The sequence below is a fragment of the Nyctereutes procyonoides genome, unplaced genomic scaffold (assembly GCF_905146905.1).
Source record: "Nyctereutes procyonoides isolate TBG_1078 unplaced genomic scaffold, NYPRO_anot_genome, whole genome shotgun sequence".
Classification (NCBI taxonomy): Eukaryota; Metazoa; Chordata; class Mammalia; order Carnivora; family Canidae; genus Nyctereutes; species Nyctereutes procyonoides.
In genome coordinates this window covers 1,048,716-1,061,307 of record NW_026575113.1, presented here as the reverse complement: position 1 = coordinate 1,061,307, position 12,592 = coordinate 1,048,716, and the positions used below count along the sequence as shown (strand labels likewise).

Sequence of the window (12,592 nt, the reverse complement as noted above, 5' to 3'; positions counted from 1 at the left end):
ATATCAGAAAGGGAGACAGAACATAAAGACTCCTAACTCTGGGAAACGAACTAGGGGTGGTGGAAGGGGAGGAGGGCGGGGGGTGGGGGTGACTGGGTGACGGGCACTGAGGGGAACACTTGACGGGATGAGCACTGGGTGTTATTCTGTATGTTGGTAAATTGAACACCAATAAAAATTAATTTATTAAAAAAATAAAAATAAAAAATTAATTTATTAAAAAATAAATAAATAAAATAAAATGAAAAAAATAAAAAAATAAAAAAATAGAAGTAACAGCATGACCTGTGCATCCTGGGACGGCACCTGGAAATAATCTACATGACAGAGGGATGGTTCCTGGTTTTCTAACTGAATGAAGTAGGATTCAGGTTGAAGCTGGCAGCATCCCTTGCCCTGCCCGCACCCCCACCTCCCCAAACCCCCATCAAGGACCCATCCCACTCTCCCGGGAGGTTCCACACCGACACACAATGAGCAGGTTCTAAGAGAACTAGAACCAACCAACCAACCCCGAATGCCAGACCATCCACGATGAGTCAAAACAAGCCAAACACAAAATCTCTTCAAATATTTAATCTGTTTAGAGACCTCTGCCTTCCAACCCAGTTTGGTAAAAATTCTAAAGAAAGCAAGGTTAAGGGATCCTCGAAGAGAACATTGGGCTAAACAGGAGAGGAGACTGGGTTTGGGAAGTTAGAACATAACATGTGTCTTAAGGCCTTTTTAAGGAATTCTATCATTTAATTTCTTTAAAAAATACTCAAAATGCACAAGAAAGGATTAAACAGTTACACAAACTTAAAGAAAACAACTTCTTTTCTGGCTGAAAATACCACATGTGGTTTTGAAATAGACTCTTAAAAGCCCTTAGATCCCGCTGGGGTTTCTTGCCATCCTCCTCTGCACGGACAAGAAGCAAACTAGCTATGGCCCACGTCCCGGGGTTCGGGGGGACCCAGCAAGGCAGCAACGAGCCAGAGACAAGCAGGAAGGCGACAGGAGGTGGCAGGAAGCTGTTCACAGTCTTCTGAACGAGGACCCAGACCCCCGCGAACCTCACCTATTTCCTTTGAAAATATGAAAATAAACTGAAGACCTTGAAAAATCACCGTGGATCTCAGGTCAGGGTGCCGATAATACTTTCCAATAACTGTGTTGTAAGGAGTGGGGGAAGCATGGCCCTCGGAGTGATGGGGCCGCCACGCCACAGGCAGGGTCAGGACACAGGGCCGTCTCCTTGGGGGCCGCCAGCAAGAGAAGCGGCACCTCCACCTCACTCCACTCTCCCCCTCGTTCCTCCCGTTCTCCTGTCCCCTTGGTGCTGGTGAGAGGCAGTGTCAGGGCCCCTAGCCCGCGGCTCAGAACGGGTACTGCGACACGTATATCCGCAGTCGGATCACAGAGCTGCCTCTGAAGTTGATGACAGTATTGACAGTGATCATCTCCAAGTCCAGCTGTATGTCCCGGGGCCCCTTGATGGGGCGTGTCATCACCAGAGTGGCACTGATGGGACCCGTTTGCTGTGGACAGAGGCGAGCACACTGGTTAGAGAAGGCCTGGCCGGCGCCAGGGGCATATGAGCTGCAGCCCAGACGCCACTGATCAACAGCAAAGAAGGGGGGACAGCTGTTGTCAGGGGTGTGGGGCTTCTCGTGCCATCCCCAGAGCAGGGGCCCCTGCAGCCCCAATCGCCCTCACCCCCCTGCCGCCCCCGACAGCACTGCAGCGCAGCTGCATCCCTGTGGAGTCACTCTCTTCCCCGGACTTTGCCCACATCCCAGCGGGCTCGGTCCTGCTAAGCCCTCAGGGCTCACTTGCAAGGTCACCTCCTTGGAGAAGCCTTCTCTGCATCCCCCCACCTAGTCCGGGTCACCTGGTGACCCCCCACCACTGCACCGAGTCTGCCTGGGGTGGGAAGCACTTGTCATCGTGCGTCGTCGTCCACAGGGACTGGTCTAGGTCTGACGTCTAGTCCCTCCCAGACTGCGAGCTCTGTAGGACAAGCGCTGGGGTCAGGGTTTTTGCCACTGCATCCCCGGAACCCAGCCCGGGCCCGTCACACAGTGAGTGCTCAGCGAGTATTATCCTGAAGGAAACAGCTCACAGCAGGGGGCTGTCCCTTCACATCTCAGGGCCTCGTCTCTAAAATGAGGGAGTGTAGCCGACCCAGCCTCCGATGCACCCAGGACACTCATTTCCTAAACCAACAACTCCAGGGACTCGTTCCAAGTTTACCCACCCGAGTGGATGTTGATCGACCTTCTGGGGCCTCTGACATGTAGTCCCTGCCGGAGCTCCCACAAGACAGCCTCTCGCCCCTCCAGCCTCACCCCTCTGTGACCCCAATGCTGAGGCCCTAATGATTTCCTGTGAGCGTCTCTCCTCTGCTGAATCGGGCTCTAAAACTTCTGAGAAGCCCGAGCAAAAGGGCAGACATCCACTGAGGCCCTGCCATCTGTGAGGCCTGCTTGAGCCCTGCATGTATTTCATCCTTATAAAAAGCCCCGAAAGGCCTGGTTAACTCAAGGTGTGGTCCCCAGACCAGTACCACTGGCACCAGCATGGAGCCAGTGAGAAATGCAGGATCTCAGGCCCCACCTGACACCTGAGAACCGAGCCAGACTCTGTAGCAGGACTCCTCCCCACTTGATTCACGGGGCACATCAATAGTGGGAAGTGCTGCTCTAAGAGCCCAGGACCCCATCTGGGGATGAGGACTGCCATCCCACAGCCATGTCTCATTGTTTCCCTGTTTGCTAAATAAGCAAACCAAGGCCTAGTGGGTCACCTGACCAGCAGGGGCAGAGGTGCTGCCCGAGCCCAGACACCAGGCCTTTCCCACCACACCCCAACTATCACAAGAGGCTGCTGTGTGCCTCGCTGCTTCTCCCTAGCACGGCCCTTAGGGAGAGACGCCCATGGTCCGTGCAGGGCTGGATGGCAGGCTCCTGGGGAGGGAATGGCGTGAGAGAATAGGAGAGGCTGCAGAGCCCAACACTGTGCCCAGAAACTGAAAGCAGCAGGCCTGCAAAATCGAGATGGTTGGCTTGTTTAAAGCCACACCAAGTGTTTCATCTGTCTCCACAAAAGGAGGGCTCCCCATGAAGCTCTACCAACCCCAAGAGCTGCCTCAAGTATGGCAAGGGCGGGGCAGACAGGAACCGAGACCTCCCCTGTCCACAGGCTATCATCAGCCCGACGTCACTGAAACTTCCTCTTGGCATCTGCTCCCTCTGTTCCCATCAGCATCAGCACAGTTGGCGTCTCCTTGCGCAGAGGATCGTGCAGACTTCCTTGTGGACTCTTGCAAAACTTTCTCGGGGCACAGGGCCAGCACTTTAGAAGAGACAGCCACAGAGGGAAATGCCCACGGCATTTACATAGACAAATACCTTGGCAGCTTGTGCTGTTTGCATGAACAAAGGCCAAGGGTTGAGGACCTTGAGCACGGGCAGCCCTTGGGAGGGAGGCTGAGGTCCGGGAGGGGAACAGAGCAACTGGGAACCTCCAAGGTGCTCCCTTGGGCTTGCCTGGTAAAGGTCTCCAGAGAATAAGAGGGTTCTTGCCTCTCTATTGGGAAGTGACCCTAAGGGATCAGCAGGTCTGATGCCTGCCAGGGCCACAAGCACACAGGAGCCCTCGAGCACCTGTCAGGAAGGCTGAGGATAGCTGCCTCCACGACTCACTAGGCTTTTGGGGCACAACCAAGGGCATCAAGGAAAAGAGGCCTCCCCAGAGCCCCTGCTCATTGGTTGGCTTCATGGTCACTGGTGCAAAACGGTGATGATGACTGGGGAGGGGTTAGGAGCCCTGGCGTTCGGCTTTGACCTTGGGCACATCCCTTATTTAATCCATATGGCCCTACAGTGTACATAGATCACCAAACTAGGTGGCAGTGTCTGAAGCCCACCCCCTGTTCTGCTCTGGCCACCACAGTCTCTGATACAGTCTCCGTACATCTCAATCTCCTGACCCTCCTCTGCCGCGGCTCCAGGTAAGAACCACCACTTGACATTGTCCATGTTTGCCTGGCCATTTGTCCTCCCCCCACCCCGTGTGGGTTCCCCCAGGCCACATCCTGTTTGTTTCTGGACTCTCAGTGCCTGGCTCAAAGCTGCACAGTTCACGCTGCTGAATCCACGCATGTGACAAGAGAAGGCACAAGTCCCGTGGGCCATGGCAGAGGTTGCCAGCTGCCCACCATGTGTGTCTTCCTGGCTTGCTTCTCAGCATCATCGGGCCTTTCCCGGAGCCAGCTGCCCGGCAGCACTGTCTGACCTCAGCAAGTGGGGCCATTCCCGGGACCGGCCACCTGGTCCAGGTGTCACGGAGTAAACGTGCTTTGGCACAGTCTGAACCTGTGACCGTGCTCCTCCTCCTGGCCCAACTTGTGTCCCTGAGTCACCTGGCCAAGGTCCCCAGTCCCCAGTCCCCTGTCTGGGGCTCTGGGTGAGATGGGCTGCCCACGGTGCTTGTGGAAGGGGTGTGTGTTTGCATGCACATGAGCCCGGGCGTCCACGTGGGTGTATGTGGTCCGTGTGCTGTGTGCTTGTAAGGCAATTGGTGCATCTCAGTGGGAAGGCCTAAGGGCCAGCAAGCCCCAGCTACACGCCATGCTCCGTCCAGTACTGCCAATGCCCAGGGCCCAGAGCTCACGGTCTCCTGATGGCAGCTGCAGCAGCAGCGCTCTCAGGGGCGCCTGGGCACTCAGTGGGTTGAGCACCCAGCTCTTGGTTTCAGCCCAGGTATGATCTCGGGGTCATGAGAGCGAGCCCCACGTTGGGCTCCATGCTGGGAGTGGAGTCTGCTTCACATTCTCTCTCCCCCTCTCGCTGCATCCCTCCCCTGCTTACACCTGCTCTGTCTTCCTCTACTAAATAAATAAAATCTTAAAAAAAGAATCAATGCTATCAATGTAAAATAACTAAGACTAGTTACTGAACACTTGAACTGGTTATTGAACACTTTCTACCGTTACTGGATGTTAAAGTCATCTCAATTTCTGCCGAATCTCAAAGCTAGAAGAGCAGGTGAAAATACTGCACATCCTAAGGAGAAATGTCAGAGTGGGTATAGATTTGGAGATGAGCCTGCGGGATTCAAGTCCTGCTCTAGTGTGTCCTCGCTCTGAGACCACGGACACAGCCTCTGTCTCTCTGTGCTTCAGGCCCACATTGGACGTTGGGACAGTCACACAGACACATCAGGCCCCAGCCACAGGATGGTTGGAAGAATAAAGGGAGTGACGTAGGGACGTAGGGATGGCACTGGGCGTGATGCTGGCTGCGCCCTGCTGCTCAGGGGCTCCTGCAGCTGTTACCCACCACCTGCAGGGGGGGCCCCCCCGGCCAGCTCTGTCTCTCTGGGCCCCCTTACCACCAGGCTGCATTAAGCACCCTTCCCAGCCCCCAACTCAAGCCAGATGGGGGTCATGGGAACCATCCAGGGCTGTGGTTCCCCTGGCATTAGGAGTGCAGACAACAGTCCCAACTGTCCTGGAGAAGCCTACACAGGGCACCCCCACCACCTAGAACCACAGCAAGGGGAGGGGCGCTGGGAGTGACCTGTTGGGGCACCTGCCCTGTCGAGGCGCCACCTCCTCCTCCCCGCCCCTGGGAGGTGTGTGCAGGACAGAGCGCCAGAGGATGGTGAGGGTGCTTCGGGGTGACCAATGGCCCCATGGAGGGGCCCTGATGCCCATGCCAGGGAATGGCCAGGGCAACATCTTCAGGGGAACTTCCAAAGAAGCCACAAAGCATCCCCGTAACGCAGACACAGCACTGACGCCTGCTTACAAAGGCAACAGTCTAGTGAGAATCGGGTCCCCCTAATGCTCCCGCCCAGCAGCTGCACCCCCGGGTCCTGGAGGAGGAGCCAGAGGCAGCACAGTGAACAGTGGGGGGGAGGGAAAGCTGGCTCAGAATCCTCACCCCTGGTCAGGGAAGGGGAGAAGCTACACTGCACGAGAGGCAGAGGGGTAAGGTTTCTGCTGAAAGCAGCTGGTCTGGATGTGGGAGGAGACAACTCCACAGCAGCTCGGAATGCCTGCCAGCCCTTCGGGGGTAACTCACAGCACCCAGGAGTGCACAGGTCTGGAGCCGCAATGTGAGGGGGTTAGTGACGCTGAGGGTTTTAGCTTCGCCTAACGCTGCCAGTGGGATGGAAACAGTCGCTCTGTGTCCCAGGCACTGGGCTAAGTAGCTGATCCCATCTAATCCCAAAGCAAATACTATGATCCACTCTCTACCGATGTGGAAATTGGGGCCCAGGGAGGTTAGGTGATGTGCCTGAGGCCGCACAGCTAGTGAGCGCTGGAAAGCAAGGGAAGAGGTCAGCCTGGCTCCACTGAGGGTGGAAGGCCCACTCCCAGGCACATTTCTCCGTCTCCCTGCCCCTGAGTCCGGGGCTGCACAGGGCCCATCACGGTGCCTGTTCTCTTTCCTGGGGCGCAAACCCTCACTGAGTTCCTTCAGCCTCAGAGGCCCGACAGCCTCTTCTGAGTAAATACTGAAGAACGCGGGCCCTAGTCAGTGTCGCAGAGGGCACCAGCTTACAGCTCAGTGCTGTGAGTCTCAAGGGTCCCTGAGGGGCCCTGACATCTAAGTCCTTAGGGGAAGCTTCCGGGAAGGCTCCTCCCTCCTGTCCACTCCGCCTGCAGGACAGTCGGCTTCCCCCACTGCCACTGGGGACCCCATACAGGCAGCCACACGGGGACCGCGTGGGGCTGGAGGGATCCTAGCAGGTGGTGCTCTAGCGACTGAAATCCTGCCCAGGCAAGCTCACCTTCTGATGATCTTCTTTTCTGCTCAGAGGGAAAAAATGCAAGGCAAGAGGTATCACTGGTGGTATTTTAAATCCCCAAAAGGGGGGGAATCCCTGGGTGGCGCAGCGGTTTGGCGCCTGCCTTTGGCCCAGGGCACGATCCTGGAGACCCGGGATCGAATCCCACGTCGGGCTCCCGGTGCATGGAGCCTGCTTCTCCCTCTGCCTGTGTCTCTGCCTCTCTCTCTCTCTCTCTCTCTCTCTCTCTCTCTCTCCCTGTGTGACTATCATAAATAAATAAAAAAAATAAATAAAATAAATAAAAAAAATAAATCCCCAAAAGGGGCATCTTTGTGCCCTGTGATGGGGACCCTCTGTGTCTGTACAAATGCAAGAGGCTGAACTGGAGGATGCGGGGGTGGGGGGTTGGGTGCTTATGCTCCCAAAGGCCGCAGGACCAGAGCAGCTCCCAGGATGCAGGTTTCTGCAGGACAGCACAGAAAGCACAGACACAAATGCAGCTCCGTCCTCATCCTGCAGAAGCTCCTCTACCTTCAGCTCAGTCCCTCTTCTCCCAAGGCTTCTGGCTCCTAGACCATGTTATCACCTGGGACCCGGTCCTAGGAGGGTCTTGCCAAAAGCATCTCAGTGAGGCTGCAGGTACCAGGGGACTAGCCCCGGGGACCTTTGCAAATCTGTTCCAACCACTGCTTCTGAGGTTTCCCTGGTTTTAGACCATCCCAGCCCCTGAGGCAAGGATGGGAAGATTCCGCCAGGAGGGAGGGAGGTGGTGGTCTGGTGGTCCTCTCCCAGGCCCTGGGGCAGGTGGAACCCCTTCCAAGTGGGCGAGCTTCCATGGGCCAGAGCTCCCCCCACCCCGCCACAGTGCCCCCAGGGGCCGCACGCTGCATGTGCAGAGATGCGGATCCCTGGCTGAAGAAGGGCCCCTGGAGATGCCAGGCCCTAATCCCCTCAACCTGTAAATATTCCCTTAAAGGAAACGGGATCTTAGCCTGTGACTAAATTAAGACCCTGGGCATGGGGAGATTATCCTGGATTATCTGGGCAGGCCCTGAATCCAATCCTACATGAGCTGGACGGAGAAGGGGGACATGATGCACGAAGAAGCCGAGGCACTGTGACCGAGGACGCAGGGGCTAAAGTGATAGGGCCACAGGTGGGGACATGCTGGCTGCGGTGGTGAGCTGCAGGATGCAAGGCGGGGCTTCTCCCCTAGAGCTCCAGAGGGGCTGTGGCTCTGGGAGCTTTGCTTTCAGCTCCGTGAATGCAACTTCAGGGTTTCGGCTTCCAGGACCATGCGAAAATAAACGTCTGTCATCTTAGGCCACCATGTTGTGGTGATTTGTCACAGTGACCACAGGACGCTGACATGGTAGGCCTCAACCACCATCATCTGGAAGAGACTCTCTGGACAGGAAGCTCCAGAATCCACTTGCTGGGCCAGTGCCCGAATTCCCACCGAAACATGAAAAGCATCGTTCTAAGCGGAGGGTCTCCAAAGAGGTGCGTCCACCCCAGCACTGCCAGAGGTGAAGCTCAAGAGCACAGCAGCACAGGAATTAACAAAGAAGCAAATATGTTGGGGGACACGTGTCCTAAAATCTTTTCCTGACACAGTCAGGGCTATCCCATTGAACTTTCTGCAACAACAGGCATGCTCCTCACCTGAGCTAACACAACTGCCCCAGGTGACCACCAAGTGCTTGAAACACGGCTGGTGCCATGGAAGTAACCTAATGTTTGGTTTCATTTCATTTTACTTCATTGCAAAGGAGAGAGCCAGGATGGTGACTCTGGGACGCCACAGATGGTGCCCACCTCTATGAGGACACCATGACATTTCCTGCAACGTAAGCGCCACGAGGGCAGGGATCTGGGGGATGGTTCCTCTGCTACCCCATTTTCAGTTGCTGGAAGCACAGAGCAGGTGGTAAGTATTTGTCAAAGGAGTGGATGGACAACCAGATATGGGAGCATCTCCTCCAGGCAGAAGATTGCATCTCAGCCTAACTTCTCATTGTGCAATGAGGACCCAGGGGCTCACCCAGGAGAAGCAGTTTTCATAGAGCTGCCCAGAAGGTAACAGGAATCAGAACCTTGAGGTCTTCACTGCCCCCTACTCTCCTTTTCTCTCCTCACACCTGCCCCTCTCAGCTGCTCTCCTGTTTCTAGAAGCATGTGGCAGGCTAACAACACAAGCATGGTGGAAGATGGTAACCATCCCCTCTTACCCGCATGTAGAACTCTCGGCCCTCATTGCCAGACTTGATCTGGAAAATGTAATAAGCCCCAGGATAGCGGGTTGTGGCTTGCATTTGGAAGATGTCAGCAGGGACGGAGCGTCCCGACACCACATCCATATCCCGGTACAAGATGGTGAAGGGCTGGTCTCTGCAGCCGGGATTCTCAGCAGGACACATACAGCGGCTGTTGAGGAGGGAAATTGCGTGAGAATGTGACAAATCCTTTCCAGATGCTCCTTTATACCTACTTCCTCACTAAGACACTGGAAAGCCAGCCTCCCTGCTTTTATCTTCCGCATGCTGTACCTGTAGATCCTCTCTGCCCCTGGGTCTCCTCTAAAAACTCACCAGAGTGTAGGTGAAACTCCCTGTTTCCCAGAGAATGGCCTATTCTGACCAATCAGATAGTCCTGCCATGAGGGCAGAAACCCCACATGTCTGGTTCGCAGAACACTGGCCCTTCTCTAATGCGTGTTACATTTGTCGCACATTTACTGGGCAAGACACGTCACTGGCCACCTAGCCCTTCACTTCCCCAGACATGTGTACTCACAACGAAATTCTAGAAGTGAGGAAGCACATTAGATGGGCAGGAATCGGGCGGTCCCTGTGCACTCCCCACGCACGTGGCCTGCTCTGTGTAGAGCATCACCTCATCTTGGCGTTCGGTACACAAGAGCTCTGAACTCTCTAAATTAGCTATGTATTAGAACCCGTGTGAGATGCTTTGGAATCGTAGTGATAAATGAGATCCTGACCTCAAATAGTCCATCTTCCAAGAGGAGAAGTAAATCATGGACACAAATGTCTCTACTACAAAGTGGCTAATGTGAAACACCAGCACGGCATGGTTGTAATACAATGTCACGATTCTCTTCCCAAGGGCTGCCTGTTGTGGACACCCCTGCATGTCTCCCTCGGCACCCCATCTCTCACCTCCCCCCAAGAGACCCCCCAGGGGTCAGAGCTACCACGGGATGAGGACATCTGTCAGGACACGCTCTGATGGGCACAACTAGGAGTCAGCCTTGTCTTGTTCCTGTCACTCTCCTCAGGCTTCCCATCTAGCTTCCAAACACTGGTTGGTTCTATCTCCAGACACCATCCAAATCCAAGCGCCCTTCCTCAGCTGCTTAATCACTGGCCACCATCGTCTCACCTGGACCTCTGGGATGGCCTTCTAATAACTCCCTCCCGCTTCAGGCCATTACATAGCAGTCAGAGTGCCCATCATCAAACAAAAACCAGATCTGTTTTCATCTTGCTTGAAGAGTCTCCAGTGGTCACCCCTTCCCCTTGCTACTTGACTAAAAATTAAACACCCACCTTAGCCTATATGACCAATGGGGTCTGGCCTCTGTGAATTTCCCTCCCACCCCTGCCCCCTTCGCTCAGTAGGGCTGCAGGCCCCTGGACCTCCTCTGTCCCCTGAAGACACCAAGCTCACCAACACCTTGTAACCCTAGCACATACTGTTCCCTCTGTTCTTATACTCTGTTCACATGGACTCACCTTCCCATTCCAGCTCCAATGTCATTGCCTCAGAGGGGCTGTTAGACTCCCGAGTCTAGACATTTTCCTTCCGTAAATTCCCATTCCTCCTGCTTCTAGCACCCATCCCAGTCCATTATCACGTATTCACTTATGGGACAATGTGCCAAATGTCTTTCTCCTCCCTTATCATAACAGCAAAAACCACAGCACCTGGCATAGTGTCTGCCCCGTAACAGGAGCTCAACAAACATCTAATAAAGAAATGTATAAAAATAATTACTAAAGTTGTGGTTTTTTTCAAGGCTGATCAAAATAGCCAAGTCAAAATGTCCCTGGTACCCAAATGGCCCCTTAGAATGGCAGGTGTCCCATAGAAAGAATTGCTCCCTAAATGAAGAAGCTTGCAGGAGGGCATGATGACTGGCAGCTGAGGAGGATCACAAATAGCCGGGGGGGGGTCAGGGGGGGAGGTAGTGGTGCCAAGATCTGGGATGTATCTGTGTGGCGGTGGGAGAAATGCCTTCCACATGGCAGAAAGGGGCGCATGCAAGTCAGGGGGCTGGGCACTCCAGAGTGTGAGCAGAGGTGAGGGTCAGCCCTGCGCAGGTTGGCAGGAGGACAGGACCTAGGAGCAAGGAAATGAGCTGGAAGGGGGTGGCTGGAATGTGAGGGAACAGGTCCCAGAGGCAGGCAGCTTCCAGTGGCATGCGGGGGACCTCATGTGGGGCATGCGGGCTGTGAGTTGAACTGGGTCCACGCCCCAGGCACAGGTGAGGGTGGCCTGCAGGATCCCAGGGAGAACCAGCCCTGGAAGCTGGGGTGGGGGGCCTTCCAACACTCAGCTCAGCCTCAAAGGGCCCAGGGCGGCTGGAAGAGCGGCTCTTAGCTACACACGAAGCCGTCTGCAACGGACCCCCACCTGCTGGGCCCTGTCCTCCTTTGCCAGCTTTTGTTCAGGGCAGGAGGCACCCTGCAGGCTGAAAACTGCTGTGGGATGCTGCGCTCCTACAAGACGTGACGCATGGGTCCGACTCATCCCTTTGTCTCCAGGGCAAAGAATGGGTGTCACTCGGGGTAGTAAATATGTTGACGGGAAGACAGGAGGGCAGAAGATGTCCTGGGTTGTGGGTGTGTGCAATCAGCAGTCTCTGGGCAGTGCAGTTCCCCAGCAGGACCGCTGTCCTTCACGCCGCGCTGGCAGCCTCTGGAGCTTGGCCCTCCCCACACTCCTGTTTCTCCCAGGACTTACTTGTCGCTAATCCGAAGATATGGCTCCTCGCAGCGGATGGGGTCGATGCACTTGAAGCCCCCCTGCAAATTGTAGCAAGTCTGCTGCAGGTTGCACGTGTGGTTTCCGTGCTCACACTCGTTGATATCTGAAATGCAGGGTAGAGGAGAGGCTAAAACGGGACAGCGCCTTCCGAGATGTGTGCACTGTGGGGGTCGGTCGCCTGGGCCTTTACTATAGAATCGCGCATCATCTGGTACGATAGCTACTGGCCACAGGTGGCTACTGAGCCCCTGAGGCGTGGCCGCCAACAACTAAAATGTGCCGTCTGTAGAAAACACGCACAGGTTTCCACCGCTCAGTACGAAAAAAGAATGCAGTATCTCATCAGTTTTTATATCGAGTACATATTGTAAACATACTGCATTAAATAATATATAAAATAAAATATCTTCTTAAAATTAATGGTACCTATTTTTTTAAAATTCGCATAAGACTCCTATTTGTAACTGGTTGTACATTTCTATTGCCCAGCACTGACATGACATGGGGAATCCTTGCCTTTGGTGTTCAGGTAAGGAAGGTTCAAGGAGCGGAAATGGGTCAAGGCTCAGCCACCACCTGCCCCTGCACTGGCCCAGCAGGTGGGCCGTGGGGCTTGAGGAATCTGCCCAAGCAGCCATCGAAGGAGATGCACCCTTTCCCAGCCTGGGGTCCTGACTCTTAAAGGGACACGGCAGTCAGTCGTGTGAGTTCCCCTGGAGGCCATGCTCCCGGAATCAGTAGAGAAACGCTAATTGGGGTCCTCCCAGGGGTCATAGACACTTTCCTGGGGCGGCCG

General features: G+C 54.9%; 1 protein-coding gene across 3 annotated transcripts in view; it reads right to left on the bottom strand.

Annotated features, from left to right (window-relative positions):
- Positions 1 to 561: 561 nt before the first annotated feature.
- FBLN5 (fibulin 5) overlaps positions 562 to 12,592 on the bottom strand; it is a 70,968-nt gene continuing 58,937 nt past the window's right edge. For 2 of the 3 annotated variants that reach the window (XM_055333685.1, XM_055333686.1), the window contains exons 9-11: positions 11,773 to 11,899; positions 9,018 to 9,213; positions 562 to 1,523 (exon numbers count right to left, since the gene is read on the bottom strand). In XM_055333685.1, the coding sequence (XP_055189660.1) occupies positions 1,362 to 1,523; positions 9,018 to 9,213; positions 11,773 to 11,899 (485 nt within the window). In that variant the 3' untranslated portion in view covers positions 562 to 1,361. Of the gene's footprint in view, positions 1,524 to 3,830; positions 4,147 to 9,017; positions 9,214 to 11,772; positions 11,900 to 12,592 lie in introns of those variants that run through there. The other variant, XM_055333687.1, reaches the window with a different exon arrangement.